The 17,715-nt window shown below is 33.7% G+C and overlaps 1 protein-coding gene across 3 annotated transcripts in view; it reads left to right on the top strand.

Annotated features, from left to right (window-relative positions):
- The window catches only part of LOC106477454 (synaptotagmin-1-like), a 53,519-nt gene extending 35,983 nt beyond the window's left edge, over nt 1-17,536 (top strand). The window contains exons 7-9 of one of the 3 annotated variants that reach the window (XM_013938024.2): nt 4,710-4,818; nt 10,871-11,004; nt 11,671-17,536. In XM_013938024.2, coding sequence (XP_013793478.1) covers nt 4,710-4,818; nt 10,871-11,004; nt 11,671-11,862 — 435 coding nt within the window. In that variant the 3' untranslated portion in view covers nt 11,863-17,536. Of the gene's footprint in view, nt 1-4,700; nt 4,819-10,870; nt 11,005-11,670 lie in introns of all 3 variants that reach the window. The other 2 variants (XM_022381461.1, XM_022381460.1) reach the window with 2 other exon arrangements.
- The last annotated feature ends 179 nt before the right edge of the window (nt 17,537-17,715 follow it).

Genomic DNA, 17,715 nt, shown 5'->3' with positions numbered 1-17,715 from the left:
TTCCCGGATAATTACATTCTTAAAGCTTGAAATCTTGTAAGGCTAACCACAGTTAACAAGTGACTTCAGGTAACTCCACAACCTGAAATTTTCTGGTGCCAGGTTTGGTGAACGAGGTGGCCATTATCAAGAAAAAAAAGAGACGTGGAATGATTCTGTCCTGAAAGTGTTTCCACAACACCTGTTTCATCTGGTTGACTGATTCTGTCCTGAAAGTGTTTCCAAAACACCTGTTTCATCTGGTTGAATGATTCTGTCCTGAAAGTGTTCCCGCAACACTTGTTTCATCTGGTTGAATGATTCTGTCCTGAAAGTGTTCCCATAACATCTGTTTCACGTGTTTACCATTATGTGTATAGGCACCATCCTTCATGAAAAACGTAGTGTCTATCGCTTTTGTTGCTGCAGCATGGAAGTCATATTGGTTGTGAGCATTGCTTGGTACTGTGCAACATTAACAATGCAGGTTTGCACTCCATGTGCTGATGGATATTGTAAAAAGTATAAAAACAAAGTCAACTGTGAAACCCCATCACACTGTCACTTTAGAATTATGAAGGTGTTTAGGAAATGCTACATCTGGATTACTTATTGCCCAGATAATGCAAGTGTGTGTGTTGATACTCCCAGACAGGATGAAGTGTGCTTCAGTCCATCAGGTATTAGCGAGCCATTGATCATAAACTTCCAGGCTTGTCAAAAACTGCAAAGTAAAATCAATACGTCGTATTAAACCAAGTCTCCTTCTGTGCTTGGAAATGATGCAGCTTGTAAGGAAACATTCGCAATTTGACCAAAGAGCCTTACAAACAGTGGAAATAGGCAAATCCAGACATTTTGCAAAATAATTTGCACTACTGCACCCATGTGCGCCTGTAATGGCGCACATCTGCTTCGGTATGGCTGACCTCAGCGACAGTTTCAGTAAGTGTTGGTGGTCTGTCTTTATGTGACCCATCACAAGTGCAATTTGTCTCCTCAAATTCTTTTATGAACTTGGTCCCAGCGACACTTCAATTAAGCCATCTACGAATCTTATGCACTCAACACTATTCACTGATAGCTGCGTCGGCACTGCATTCTTTGAAATAATAACATTTCACTATTTCACCTCTCTACACACTTGTCAGTTTCATTTTGGTTTAGTGCACTGCACTGCAATTGACAAGCCCATTTATACCCAGGAGAAATATGCGAAAGACGCCACAATTTTGCACCTGGTGGCAGTGGCAAAGTGTGACAACTGGGCCATTTGTATCGGTAGCATTCCTCTTACCCCCCCCCCCTCCCGGTGGGGCAGTTGTAAGTTTACGAATTTGTATGCTGGAATCCGGAGCTCGATTCTCCTCGTTGGACAGAATGAAGATAGCTCATTTTATAGCTTTGCACTAAGAAAAAAACACACAAAAACTATTGATCTCATTAACGCCCCTGTGTAATGTAAATGCCCTATGCCATACTGTTTGCGAGACATGACGTGTTGAATTGCGAAACTCATTTTATAATCATCTTGTAGTAGAGAATGGTAAAGAGTCAGTCTTGTGTTAAAAAACTGATTAATATACTTTTATAGTAGAGTGGTAAATAATCAGTTTTATGTTAAAACATTAATAATTTACTTGTCTACGTTTTGGAACTTTCAGCTAATTCTACTACAAGTTTCAGCTTTTGTGATGCTGTATTTAAACTCACAAGCTAATAATTTCTTAAATGCTCGACATTGCGACATTACGTTCTAATTTTGAAGCCCCTAGTGGCACAGCGATATGTTTGCGGACTTACAACGCTAAAAACGGGTTTCGATACCCGTGGTGGGCAGAGCACAGATAGCTCATGGCGTAGCTTTGTGCTTAACTATAAAAAAAGAAACCAATTTTGAAAATTATATTTCCTCAGCGAATACCCAGTTAAACAGTCTACAAAACTTAGCTTTCGTTACGTGCCTACTCAGAATTAATCTTTTCCTCAGTTTGTCGTGCTTTCCATTAAAAATTGATAGGATTTTTTACTGTAGTAGCAGTCTTTCGCCCAACGTTTTTTTTAGGGCGTATATCAAATCTTCAACAAATGGAGAAGAACTACACTAGAAATGAGCACAAAGATATGAATTATATTTATCTTAAATGTTTAATTATTTAATTTTAATTTTTTAATTAGACATGCTTAAATCCATTTAAAGATGCAGCCGCTATTGGGCCAGTTTGCTGAATTTTGTCGCTAAGAAAACTCTTCATTTAAAAGTTGTGCTAATAAATTATTTGTAACAAACGTATAATCCCAGTTAGACATTTCAAAAAGACTTGTGCCCGGCATGGCCAGGTGGATAAGGCGTTCGACTCACAATCTGAGGGTCCCACCAAACATGCTCGCCCTTTCAGCCGTGAGGGCGTTATAATGTGACGGTCAATCCCACTATTCGTTGATAAAAAAAGAGTAGCCCAAGAGTTGGCGGTGGGTGGTGATGACTAGCTGCCTTCCCTCTAGTCTTACACTGCTAAATTAGGGACGGCTAGCGCAGATAGCCCTCGTGTAGCTTTGCGCGAAATTCCAAAAACAACAAAAAACAAACAAAAAGACTTCTGCAGTTTATTAGCAAGACATAAAGTCTTAGTTACATCATTGATACGTAGGTTTTGTCCAGTGAAAACGGACAAAAAAAGTCAAACATACTTGTTCTCTGACGAGAGCATCGCATCACACTTACTGTAAGTATGTGTGGTTGTAAGATGGTAATGCTGAATGACGTTTATTATTTCCTTATCTTACACATCAAGTGGACAAGCGAAAAAATATTCTGAACATACTTGTAGGTAAAGAATAAAATAAAATGAAAGATTATGAAGTCTAAGTTGATCTTCGAAAACAAGAAATTCAAAAAAAAAAATGCAGAAGAACCAAACCTATAGTTGGTAAATAAGGATTAAAGATAATTTGTTACTGAAACTTAATGATCTGGTTTAACAAAGTCATGCTGTTATTAGCTATCTCTAAAGAACACCTCTTAGAGACTGCTTCCATTTTGTGCTAAGTATTCACCGTTTATCTTCACCAACGAAACTTACGATCTCGTTGGTGGTGTTGCTTGCTATGGGTTCTGGTCTAGACCCTAGTCTGGCTGATTTTGTCTTATACTTCCATGAAAACAATGGTTGTCTAGTTGCTCATTTAGATTTAAATCCTTATTTTAAACTAGAAATTTGGATAATGCCTTTGCCATTTTAAAACTCAAAATCAAGTTAATTATTTTCTTGAATATCTTAATAAACAAAATGCCAACTTAAATGCTGCTGTATATGTATATTGAAAATCGTTTTGAACTTTTTATGGACACTTTCATTTCACATAACGCTACGCTTCGATATTGGATAATTTCTTAAGACATGTACTGGATTGTATATTAATTTTACAAGTTTTGTCCCTAAACTCATTCTTTTTTAAACAATAAACTTCCATTATATAATTACTTCAACAAATTATTATCCTTTGAACTTCTAGAAGAGAACTGGCTTAGAACGTTGTTAGGGATTTAACGGAGATAATTTATCTCCCTTTGTTTTAATATAGTGTGTGATAAGGGGATTACGATAACAAGTATAATCTTGGGTAACATGTGTTGCTATGATACTATTAAAACAAGCTTCATATACGTGTTTTAGTTTGTTTGTGTGGTGGTTAAGAAAAAACATTATCTAAGTCATTCACAATACCAGCTCCGTTTCTGAAAAGCTTATTTCCTACATTCGTGTGCTATGTGAAGCAAATCAGCTCGCATACATGAATACTCACATGAACAGTACAATATTTATGTTAATTAATAATTCAAAAATCAATAACATGTACATTAATGCATGGAGAAAAGAAGTTATTTAGAATGCATAAACGTACATTATCAGGTAATTAGGTTTCATACATAATGCAATAAGAAGCGTATTTGCACACGACTACGAAAAGTATCCATGGCAACGCCTTATAGCAAAGTTAAACTGTTGAAATAAAGAATATATCACCACGAGATCAATATATGTCAAAGTGCTAGAACCTTATAAGTTTATTAAAGCTCCACCTATGGGAGTTAATAAGAACTTCTGATCAAAAGTAAGTTAATTATGCAAAAGTTGAACTAAAAGTAACATATACGTTAAGCAAATTCTATATGACAAAATGATTAGAAATGATTAATTTAATAAATCGATAAACAAAAACACCAAAGTCGATAATGTTTAAAATGCACTCATCAGTTCGTCCAGCTAAGGATATTAACAATTCAAAATAAGTGTAAAAATATATTAAAAAAAATACTTAAATGCATTGCAAACATTATAATCAATTTAATAAAACTTAATTAAACTACCTGAAGAGGGTCATTTCTTAGTGTTATGAGAGTTAGTTATTTAAATAGTATCGAATGCACAAGGAAAGCAAGTAGAAAAAGTTTTGTAATATACAGATAAGAAAATCGAATCAAACAATTAGATGTACCTTTGTAAAAGTTAGTTAATGGATTAGTTGACCATACTTAAGAACGTTATAATATTTTAAAATTTGAAACTCCAACTGTTAAAATCATTTCTAGGATATCGTTATTAGAATTGTAAAAAGTTATTCTGCCTTAATGTCTTAGCTGAAAAATACCAGAAACATATAAAACAACGCAGTTTTTTTAAGCATGCTCATATAAAATGGTAAACTGTCCTTTATAGGAAAATAAGCTGGGAGACATATGCTTTTCTCTCCGTTACGTGCCAACAGCTGGAAAACTCACTGTAGTAATTCTCGAAGCTAAAAATCTCAAAAAAATGGATGTAGGAGGCTTGTCAGGTAAGTAAGGCACTTTATGTATATCCTATCTAATAATTAGATGTTCACAAATGCGAAAAGAGCATCATTATATTGTAATTGCACTTGAATCATTTGAAAAATTGACAAAATGCAGAGAATGGAGTGGTGTAGAGAACAGACCGAACATAGATAATTTGCTTAGTATTGCAAAGTAATTGAATGTAACAAACTGAATGGATACAGAGAAGAGACTGATTGTAGAAATTTGAGTAGATATGGAGAAATGGGAAAAATGTAAAAAAATGACACAGATGCACCGAGAGTTCGATACGTTATATTAAAACGATTTTGAGATAAATTGCGGTTGAAGGTATGTATCAAAACTACATGTTGACATTTTTTGGCGTTACATAAATAGTGTGCTGTCACCAAAAATTTATTGCTTTTTGGGAAGGGTATGTCTCAACCCTTTCCGAAGCAAAATATTCATTACTCAGAAAAAAAAAGAAAATGATTTGTTTAAGTCGTCGATTTATAAATTCCGAGACGAGGATATCCTTTGTAATTAGTGACATTGGAAAATAAAGGAATATCAATCAACTTGAGGTACCATGACCAATCAGAAAGAGACCATCAATAGGTCGTACCCTGGCCGTCTTGTAATAGGCGAGAATTTGCAAACACAAATATTAGTGGAAAAGCCGTTCAAGTGCACCAAGCAACAGCAAGCAGCATAACCAAGAAGGATCTCCGTTTGGAAAAGTCACAAAAGTTGCTTCCATGACACATCCATGAAGGGAAGACCAACTGTAAATGACTGTACGAACGACGATAGCTAGCCGAGAAAAATGGCAGTACATGATGACACTCGACGAAGCGTATGTGTACCTTGATAACTGTAACATGTCTCGTGCCATTTTCTACCGCTCATTGAACAAAATAAAATTCTAAAAGTAGTGCAGGACATGTCGCGAAATGTCTTCGACGGTGTTCATGATAATCGTTGAATACTGCGTCAAGGACAAGTTAGGGATCTGAAGTATGTATATAAAGGCCACAATGAACTCTGCTTAGTATTAAACCAATGTTCTGTACTCCTTGTACTACACGAAAATGCCGGATTTATACAGAAACGAGGCCTACAAAATATAGGCTGACAAAACAAAGGAGGTATCCAATCATACTTCCCTTTCAATCATCGAATATTTCAGTTACTTGGAGAATAAAACAGGTTTTCATGTTATTCGTATGAAGACATACCTTATAAGTTGCCAATGGATTTCTGTGCGATAGGGTTGTTGAAACGGGAAATGAGAATCCGTCGTCCCCCGAAATTAGAAAGATTATGGAAAGCCTTAAGGGAGGATTGGTATGCTTTGGACATTACAACCATACGATGTAAACAACACTGTAAAGTTATAGTCTAGAAGCACTGTCGTCAGATGAGTATGACAATTCGTGGTGTATGTATAAAAGAAATTGAAACTAACTCAGAAAACAATGTTATATATTACTAATTTTGGCCGGATATGGAGTATTGGTTGTCTCCAGAAACAACGGAGTAAATAAAGAGAATAAAGTACGTTTATTTAAATCTAGTGATCAAAATTATGTATATTGTCAACATTAAAATATGCATAGTGAAAGGCACAAAAAAGAAAAGACATTAACCAAAGATAGATAATAACATATTTCAGACTTTGTAGATATAGAGAAGTGGCACAATATTTTTTTTCGGGTTGGTTTAATTCTACGTTAAAGATATTTTTAAATAATAAGGGTAACTGCCTTCCCACAACTGGCTGCAGACAATGAATGACAGTTGGAGATGAAACGTTGTGAATTCAAGCACTCAACTCCTAACCCTTAATTGATTCCCCATAGTTGCTGGCGAGTTTGACATCAGTGTGTGGATTTTCTCCGAAAGATGGATTGTCCCCAACGCATTTGAGTGCTATGACCACAGGCATTATCCATTATGACTTAAGGATGACAAAAAGAAATGATAATGGAGGCATAATTTTAAATTTCAATCTTATTATATTGTTTACGGTTTATATTGAGTTCATTGTTGTTTTATAGTGCTGTACTCACGTTCAATCTTATTATATTGTTTACGGTTTATATTGAGTTCATTGTTGTTTTATAGTGCTGATTTTAATAGCCTATAAACAATTAATGCCTTGCATAACACTAGGTTTATTGATTTATATATACTTATTCACATCACATACGAAAACAAACTGGCATAATAAATGATTCTGAATGTGTAAATAGATATATAGGTAAGTAGATAGATAAACAGGTAGGTAGTTTATTTTCCCTTCATCAATCTCTTCAAATAGCTCCATATCGATCATCAAGATCGACATTCCTATTTGAACTTTATTTTTTATAACCAACGGATTCCGATTTGTTTACTTCTTTGATGTGTATGTCCAGCAGAGCTCTATCCTGTAAATCTCCAATAAGATCCTTTCTTCTCCTGCACAGTTCACGTTCAGCTCAACTTCCTCATCTTCTTCATAATCTGTTTCTTCTTAATCTTTTCTTGGATCAGAAGTTACTTGTTCGCTTTCTTCTTCAATCGTCTATGGTGTTTAAAAAATTTTAGAATCATCTAGACTCTGGAGTGTACCTCAGTTTATAAACTTTTTGATGAAGAAACGATAAGAGTAGAAAATTAAGTGAACACTCATATCTAATGTATAACAGGAAACTGAATGGATGTGGGAATCTAATTACGATTAGAAAGTTGGCTAACTATGGAAAATGGCAAAATGTATAGAAAAACTTGGCATGGAAATGTGAGAGGATATTGAAAATATAGATAGTTGGTAGAAGATAAAAAACTCAAAATACAGAGGTATACACAACGTACTGACTCAAGTTCGATGGCGAGGAACTCACTTTGAGACTAATAATGGCTGGAGACGGCTTGTACCTGATAATGACAAAACCTCGTCGAAACGTTGTACATTTGCTGTTATGTTAAACTTATATTAAAGTTTTTCTTCATTACACATTCAAGCCGTCTCCAGCCATTATTAGTACTGACTCAAGGTCAAAAATTGAGTGGATGTGACCAGCTGTTAGAATGTATAAGAGTGAACACATTCAGAAACTTGAAAAGGAGTGGAGAGTTAAAAAAAGGTGTGTAAAACTGAGAACGGATATCAAAACATTGGATACGAAGGAACTGAGTATAACGAGAGAGCTGGCTGACGGAGTTATTAAATATAGAGAGAAACATAGATACAGAGAGTGAAATGAATGAAAAAGTATTGTATTTCATTAATTTCCAGATGGTGTAGAATTAAATGGGTGTTTTGATAGAAGAAGAAAAAAGTGAAATCACACGTTTAACATTTGAAGCAAAGATACGAGAGACTTCTACCACATTGTATACATAACATCATTCACATGCGCTTTCTACATGTTAGAGGGATTAATTTATCTTCCCTTCGCCAACATGGGACGTTAATATTCAAATCATACGTCAACAGTAACTTTTGTTATTAAAGTGTGTGGATATATGTGAATGACTGAATATATAAAGATTTGTTACAGTAAACAATAGAGTAAAGATCAAGAGTGAAACAATGCTGACTGGAGTACCGTCTGTTTAGAGACAACTCGTTAGATAAAGAGAAATGTATAAATATAGAGTAATTTCTGAAGAGAAAGAAAAAATCAATAGATACAAGTAAGAACAAAGCTGTTATAGAAAACAGAGTAGATGTAGACAGAAACAAACACGATATAGACAACAGAGTAGATGTAGATAGAAACAAAGCTGTTATAGAAAACAGAGTAGATGTAGATAGAAACAAACACGATATAGACAACAGAGTAGATGTAAATAGAAACAAACACGATATAGACAACAGAGTAGATGTAGACAGAAACAAACACGATATAGACAACAGAGTAGATGTAGATAGAAACAAACACGATATAGACAACAGAGTAGATGTAGATAGAAACAAACACGATATAGACAACAGAGTAGATGCAGATAGAAACAAACACGATATAGACAACAGAGTAGATGTAAATAGAAACAAACACGATATAGACAACAGAGTAGATGTAGATAGAAACACACACGATATAGAAAACAGAGTAGACGTACATAGAAACACACACGATGTAGACAACAGAGTAGATGTAGATAGAAACAAACACGATATAGAAAACGGTGTCGATATATATAGAAACAAACACGATATGGAAAGCAGAGTAGATGTAGATAGAAACAAACACGATATAGACAACAGAGTAGATGACGATAGAAACAAACACGATATAGAAAACAGAGTAGACGTAGATAGAAACAAACAGGATATAGAAAACGGTGTCGATATATATAGAAACAAACACAATATGGAAAACAGAGTAGATGTAGATAGAAACAAACACGATATAGAAAACGGTGTCGATGTAGATAGAAACAAACACGATACAGACAACAGAGTAGATGAAGATAGAAACAAACACAATATAGAAAACAGAGTAGACGTAGATAGAAACAAACAGGATATAGAAAACTGTGTAAATATACATAGAAATAAACACAATGTAGAAAATGGACTGGATATAGAAACAAACACGATATAGAAGATGGGTTAGACAAACACGATATGGATAAAAACAGGATACAGAAAAACAGACTGATTATAGAAACAGTAACTACACACAAAAAACGGGGTATATATATATATATATATGTGTGTGATATAGAAAACAAGCTAAATAAAGAAATAAAGAGGATGTGGAAAACAAACTGGACATGGACAAGTGACTGGATATAGTAATAAACTGGATAAACGAATAAGTAAACAATTTCTAACTTATGGCTATGAGGATATAAGATTATAGTTATTTCATCAAACTAATGAACACGATAATATGGGGTGTGAGTTACGAGAGTTAAACCAATTCCATTATATTTAAAAATGTGTTTGTCTTACGAATAATCCAGGTGTTTATACACTGGTTTTATAAGGAATTAAAATAGTATTTATTGCGTTGCTTGACAATGGTGTAGCAATGTTTTTCTATTAAACACACACACACACACACAATTTTTGGCGCCATCTAGTGTTGATAAATCTTAAGTAAAACAATTTTCGGTATTGAATAGTGAATGCGTTAATTACGAAAAGAAGAGTGATAGAAAAAATCAAATAGAGGAAGTTATTAACACTTAATGTTTACCTGACAGAATGGCTAAAATAGAGAGAGTCTTTTGTGTTAATAGCCGTGATGACAACGGTTTTTACGGTTCCTTTTATTCAAGAAGCTTAAACGAAAACGGTGTTAGTGTAGCAAAGCAACGCTTTAAGGAATGTATTAATTACTAAAGTAACATTATACAATATATATATATATTTACATATATATTCAATACGCGTGTATGATTATGTAGTTTTGAAATAAAAATAGCCAGTTAAACGTTTTAGAGTAAACGTACATTTAGAAATATACAAGACACTTTATCATGAGGTTTGTTTTTTGATTTGTTAAAATATGTTTTGTGATATCAAATATACATGCTCATATATAAGGAATTCTGTACTGTGATTAATTGAGAACAGTAGTTTCGAACCACTTTAGGTGTGGAGGAGGAATTATATATATATACATCCACACATACCACACTGATCTTTCTTTTCCAACTTTTCCTGAAGCTTTCTGTAGAAAGTTCTATTGTATAATATCCTTTCATTGATCTAAATGAGTTAATGAGAGCTGACATAGCTCAAACTTGCAGTTCTAAGCTTGTTTATGATGTGATATTTTTATCCAATGAGAGGAAATAAGTTTCATAACACGAGTTACACCACAAAAAGTTAAAGCAAACCCGACTTCTCCACTAAAAACAACAACCAGATATACTCAGTTAACCTACGCTATGAAAGAGTAAAAAGGAGTACACCTTCCCCATGATATATATCAATTCTAAACATTTTAATATAAAGGTATGTGTGTGTGTGTGTGTATAACTCTGAATTCTGCTACTACTGTGATGGATAATTTTTTGTTTGATTTCAATATGCATATATTCTTTTATTCCTGAAAACTATAGATCCCTATGTGAAAATAGCTATCATGATGAACGGTAAAAGGATTAAGAAGAAAAAGACCAGTATTAAGAAGTGTACACTTAATCCCTATTATAATGAGTCATTTACGTTTGAGGTGCCGTTTGAGCAGATTCAGGTAAACGTTTTTTTTTCGGTCTAATATATATATATTTGCGTTGTTACATGAAATGTTTTTTGTTTGTATTATATGAAGAAAAACGTATAAAACATGCGTGTAATGATATATGTACAAAATATACAACATTAGGTTTACGTACCGCAAACATAGAAAGGCATGTTCATAAAGAAACGCATCACTTTTAGTACCGATAGGGCCCAGCATGGCCAGGTGGTTAGGGCGCTCGACTCGCAATCTGAGGGTCGCGGGTTCGAATCCCCGTCACTCCAAACATGCTCTCCCTTTCAGCCGTGGGGGCGTTATAATGTTACGGTCAATCCCACTATTGGTTGGTAAAAGAGTAGCCCAAGAGTTGGCGGTGGGTGGTGATGACTAGCTGCCTTCCCTCTAGTCTTACATTGATAAATTAGGGACGGCTAGCGCAGATAGCCCTCGTGTAGCTTTGTGCGAAAGTCAAAACAAACAAACAGTACTGATAGTTTTCCAGAGTTAGTTTGGTTTTAAACAGCTCATATTATGAGTGAACTTTTATTTCAATCTGTCTTACCTATTATATAGTCTTGTATCTTCTGTATTTTACCGCACCACTTTCTTCTAAATATGGCTATTAAGGAATTAAATATTCATTACTAAGTCATTTTGTTTAATGTTGTTGGTTCACAGAAAGTTCAGCTGTTGGTGACAGTCGTAGATTACGACCGCATTGGTACATCTGACCCAATAGGAAACGTTATCCTGGGATGCAATGCAACTGGAACGGAGCTCCGCCATTGGATGGACATGCTCGCCTCCCCTCGACGTCCAATTGCACAGTGGCATTCTTTGAAGGAACCAGCTGATGGAGGCGATAATTAAGAAATATATGGCATACACGCGCGTTATTACACACTTATGAAGAATAGGGTTAGTGATAAAGAAAAATTTAACGAAAGAATTAGCTTAGGGCTGATTTAGTTGAATAACACTTTTATTTAGATTATTTAAACTAGTTTATTAAATTCATATATATATATATATATATATATACATATAGAAGTACAGAGTTTAGTCAAAAGACAGACTGAACCATTAAATTCCAAAATGAAACAAAAAGTAATCAAAAGTTTAAGACACTTAAAGGTATAAAAACAAAAACGTTAATCAGGGCCAAATTTAGGTATAACGTAACGCATCTAAAAAAATAAATAAATAATATGATTATGATAATCTTACGTAGTTCTAAGTGTTAATGCTAGATAAAAAAATGACAATAAAGCCATGAGATTCTGATTGAAGTAAGATTACTTAGAAATGATAAGAACGTAACTGGAAAGAAATTGGAAACAGAAATTGAAAAGAACTAAGCTTATCCCCCAAAATCTGAAAGGATGCTAAATCGTTTGAAAGTGCCAAAATATCGATGAGGTCAAATCTTCAAAAATCGAAAAGAAAATAATCATAACCTCAGAACTCAAACTTTTATTAAAAAAAAGGGTTTGTTTTATGAAAATCATAGTTTTCTTTTTATCGTTTCATAATACCCATTTTTCTAATTTCATTTATACCTCTGCTCCCCTTGTGTTGAAAATCAACCTGAACGGATAGATTTAACAAAGTTGTTTGACAGAAAAAGATCGTCAAAACGTGGACAAAGAATTAGACAAGGCGGAAGAAAGAAGTATGTTGTGAAACTAAAAAAAAAATCATACTTAGTTAAATAAATACAAATTTAAAAGCTCCCTGGAAATTACCCTGTTAATATGGTTATATAAATGTCTTTTGACATAGCAGAAAACGAGCTAGAGGCTGCGTCACGGGGAAGAAAACGAGAGTATATGCGTGTTTGCTGAAATAAGAGGTCTATAACATATTGGTACTTGAACGGTTGTGTGACGTTGTTTGAACGTTTTCTTCTTTACCTGTTGAGTTTTGTAAGCCCGAGTGTGTGTGTGTTGGTTAAAATCAACATTTGGAAAAACGTAAACCAGTACAATTTTGAACTTTACGTAAAGTTGTAATTCTTAGTGTTTGGTAAGATTTCAACTTTAATAATTTGTATGATAAGGTATTCGACAACGTTTTTTCAACACGTGCTGTACAACATTCTCCCTTCCCTGAATACAGTTTATGATACATCCTGTGTAGTTGACATCACGTATACACTTGGTTTTGATTTCAGAAGTCATTTGTTGATAGGAAATAGCGGTGGCTTGCAACGTATTCTTATACTCTAACCTGATGCGAAAAGCCGTAGATATCGTATTTTCGTGATATAGTTTGAACACCGTATCTGTAACTTTACACATTAGTTTTTAATTCTTAGAGAAAGAGTACATTTAATACACAAACTAATGTTAAAGTTGGACAGTGAATCATTAATAAGACATATTTGTTATAGTTTAAAATATTGGAACTTTTGTTACTTCATTGTTTTGAACCAAAAATGAGCAACATTTTGTTTTCAACCCGAACAAGGAATTTTAAGGTAATTTTTTTTGCCATATGATATGAACTTGCTAGTTTTCAATAATTAATAGACAGCCACTAATTTATACATTAGGATTTCGCTGTTTTCTCATATCTCATGTCATGGAACAAATGCTATGAAGAATAAGCAACTTAAAAAAACAAGCAAATACAGCCTTCTGGCTGATGTGTGGGAGGGATATTGAACTGACTTTTCCACAAGACACTTTGTACATCCACAGTATATATTTTCGTTCTCTGTACCTGCCATTATATTAGATCCTAGTAAAATGCAGCGTTAAAGAGTAAACCTTGGTCAGAAGACAGACCAGTCCGTGACATTTCTTCGAGTGTGCCATCTTGTAAGATAACTGGTTGTAGAGAGTTTCTAAAGTACTTAGTTGTATATTAAGTTAAATGTAATTAGACTTATACAGATGTGTGTTTATGTGCTCAACTTGATATGGTGCACACAGTATTATAAATGCACAATAGTCCAAGTGATTGTCCATATAAATACAAATTTGTTTGTTTGTGTGTGTATGTATGACAAGAAGTTACGTGTAAATTACTTGTGACTTGTTTATAGAATTGTCTTGAAAAAATTGAGGGCTAGCAGTAGATGACTGCTGACGTAAAATAAAAGGTTATCCACTATCCTACGTGGTGGCCTTTAGGAAGATATTACTCATTAGTCTATTATCAAATGACAATAATTTAAAAATGAAGACTAATGAGTTTTATGTAGTCCAGAATTATGTACACATTGAAAATAATACTGCTAAGTGTAATAAGAACTGACATACACTTACTAAGAACCGGCATGTGTAGCTAGCTTTCAAGTGTAATAAGAACTGATATAAACTTTTCCAATATTCAACACAATATATTTTTTTTTTGGTTATTCAAGTAGAACCTGTACATAAGCTACACGCATTTATATAGACACACAACCTGTCATATCTGCATACATTTATTAAAGTATAATGAAAATAGAAAACACTCAAATAAAGAGAGGGAGATCGAACGCCGTGTTGTCAGATCGAATTAACCTACTATCATCATGGTTTGGTTGAAGTCATCAACCACAATAAGACTCTAGTAAATGAATTTCCCAAGTAATAAAATAATTATCTCTTGAACATTCATCTATTTTTTTTTCCTTCTTGCTACTGATAAACATGTCTGACGAAACCCATTCTTTTGGAGTGTAAAAATAATTTTTATTTTCCAAACGTATATCCAGTAAATATTCTGACGAAAGGCATTCTTTTGGAGTGTAAAAATAATTTTTATTTTCCAAACGTATATCCAGTAAATATTCTGACGAAAGGCATTCTTTTGGAGCGTAACAATATTTGTTTACTATTTGTTGCTATACCGTTTTCATATCTCGCATAATTTATGCATTATTAGAAAAATCTGCTTTGCCTTGGACATGGTTGTTAACTATACTTTAATGTCAACATTGTGAATCATTAAATAAAAGACTGCCATATCACATAGTAAAGCTCACATATATAGCTCCGTGAAAATGCCTAATGAACACTCGAAAAATTCACTAAAATATAATATCAGTTAATAATAGCGATTCTATACGCGTTAATGGAATGCAAGCCAGTCCAGAAAAGCCTGTATTTTAATGTTTTGTTTCCAAATGGATACTTCTTTTTTTTTTTAACTGGACGTTTATGGGCTTAGCATAAAGCAACATGTGTTATTAATATGAAATTAAAATGTCAAGTTTATGTTCGATACACTTATCCATTTCACGCAGAAACTAATGAAAGCAGGAGCAGTTGTGAAACGTATCTTCCAACTTAAGCATTGAGAGAGCACGTTTTCGAGTTTGTTCACAAAACAAACGTGAAAACAAATGAGTTAACGATAAGAATATTCATCACGCTTTCAATAACAGTTTAGCATCAGAAGATCCTAAAATAAGTAGCAGCACGAACAAGTTGTAAAAATAACATCTCACAAACACTTTCGTGCACTAACTTAGCAGCCTATATATATATAAATGCTTGTTGTCGTGGCTACAAAAATAACATCTCACAAACACTTTCATGCACTAACTTAGCAGCCTATATATATAAATGCTTGTTGTCGTGGCTACAAAAATAACATCTCACAAACACTTTCATGCACCAACTTTGCAGTATATATATATAAAAATGCTTGTTACCGTGGTTAATCACTCGTACTTCATTAAACTTGGGTTCACAAGCTTACAAGCTCCATGCCAGATTCGCGACTAACATGATTTTATAAAGCACAAGGCTTTTTTCCCCCGTGGCGAGAGGTCATTTTCCTACAAAAATGCTCTCTAGCTGTCACAGTATTTGATTGCTTGGCCGTCAGTAAGAAACGTATGCCATATTTGTAACATATCTATCTGTCTATATATTTGTAGCATAGTGAATGGATCGTGTTTATGTAATGTGAATCTTAGTTCATATATATATATATATATATATATATATACATAAATATCTAAAGCACTATACTCCACAAAAGATGAGGAGTAATCCATACCGTTACATTCCAGAGTTATATACTTTAATTAATAATTAAAGTTTAAGCTACGGATCAGTCCAGGCTTATTTTACTCTCGTAATGTGTTAGTTACAAATCTGTTTGTGCAATGTAACAGTTTCGACAGCTTTGTGGACGCTTTTCTGTTTGTATGGATTGAGCTTCCTAACAGGTCCGTGCTACTAGTAGTAGAAAATGAAAAGCTGTAATAAAGCAGCATAAGATATATTTCCTATATTCCGCCTTTCATCATAATATACTTTGTTTAGAAAAACAAAATAGTTCAGTTTTATCTCCAGAAAATGTAGTTAAATACATGTTTCTAGTGTGTGTGTGTGTTTTTTTGGCAACGCGTTGAATGTAATTTTCTGTATGATTTTACTAAATTTGTTTCAGTAAACACGTAGAACAGTCCTGATGATTTCAGGAAGGATATAACCCATTTTCACTTTATGATTAGATAGACTTCCGTTCAGCATAAACTGTCATTTTATACAGAGCATGTAATTTGAAATATTCATTTGCAGGTGAATATGTAAGCATAAATATTCGATATAGATTCATGCATATGTATTTTAACAGTGTAGTCATTTTCGTGTCGTGTGGTGTACTTTGTATTCTGTACAGAATATTTTTAGGGCAGCAACTATATACATATATATTAGAGATTTGTATTTTTGTGGGTTTGTATATGTTTTTGAAACCTAATTATACATGAGTAACTTCTTCCCACATCATCCTAGTTCTCAATATACAAGGGCCTTATAGTGATTTACACCTGAGTGTGGACGTTGCTAATAATGCCAGGGAAGTAACAAGAAACACATATATTTATTGAATTACATAATTCTATAGTGCTTGTATATACTAACAAGAGACTTCCTAAGTTAGCTCTTATATATAGTTGTATAATGCATATGATAGTGTAATATTAAAGATGTGTATAATGGCTTACATCATGTAATATTTTTTGCAGTGTATACGTGTTAACAACTTTGTGTACTTGTAGGTATACAACAAATGTTAATAACTTTGTGTATTTGCAGGTATACAACACATGTCAATAACTTAGTGAATTTGTAGGTATACAACACGTGCTAATAACTTTGTGTACTTGCAGGTATACAACGCGTGTTAATAACCTTGTGTATTTACAGGTATACAACACGTGTCAATGACTTAGGGAATTTACAGGTATACAACATGTGCTAATAACTTTGTGTACTTACAGGCATGCAACACGTGTTAATGACTGTGTACTCGCAGGTATAAAACACGTGTTAATAACTTTGTGTACTTGCATATACAGCGCGTGTTAATAATTTTGTGTACTTGCAGGTATACAACGCGTGTTAATAACTTTGTGCACTTGCAGGTTTAAAACACGTGTTAACAACTTTGTGTATTTGCATATATAAGTATGTCTAGAGTTTGTAAATAGTTATCCTGCAGAAGGAATAACAATCGTATTTTACGTCTCTGTGTGTGCGTGTTAAGAATTTGTCAATAAAGTGTTCTACTAGGGAAAGTAATTTTTCTCAAATTATTTCTGGTGAAGTAAATGGTGCATACTAAACATGAAAAACTTATGAATACCTTTTATCAAGTTTTGAAGATTTCTTTATGGAACAGTAAAATTATACTGTTCTAAAAGTTGGAAAAAGATGAATATTGTGTTCGTCGTATTAAAACTAAAGTAAAATATTCGTCGAGAACAAAAATACA

This window comes from Limulus polyphemus, unplaced genomic scaffold (assembly GCF_000517525.1).
Source record: "Limulus polyphemus unplaced genomic scaffold, Limulus_polyphemus-2.1.2 Scaffold165, whole genome shotgun sequence".
In the NCBI taxonomy this organism is placed as follows: domain Eukaryota; kingdom Metazoa; phylum Arthropoda; class Merostomata; order Xiphosura; family Limulidae; genus Limulus; species Limulus polyphemus.
The sequence above is the reverse complement of the archived record's forward strand: the minus strand, read 5'-3'. Positions and strand labels throughout refer to the sequence as shown.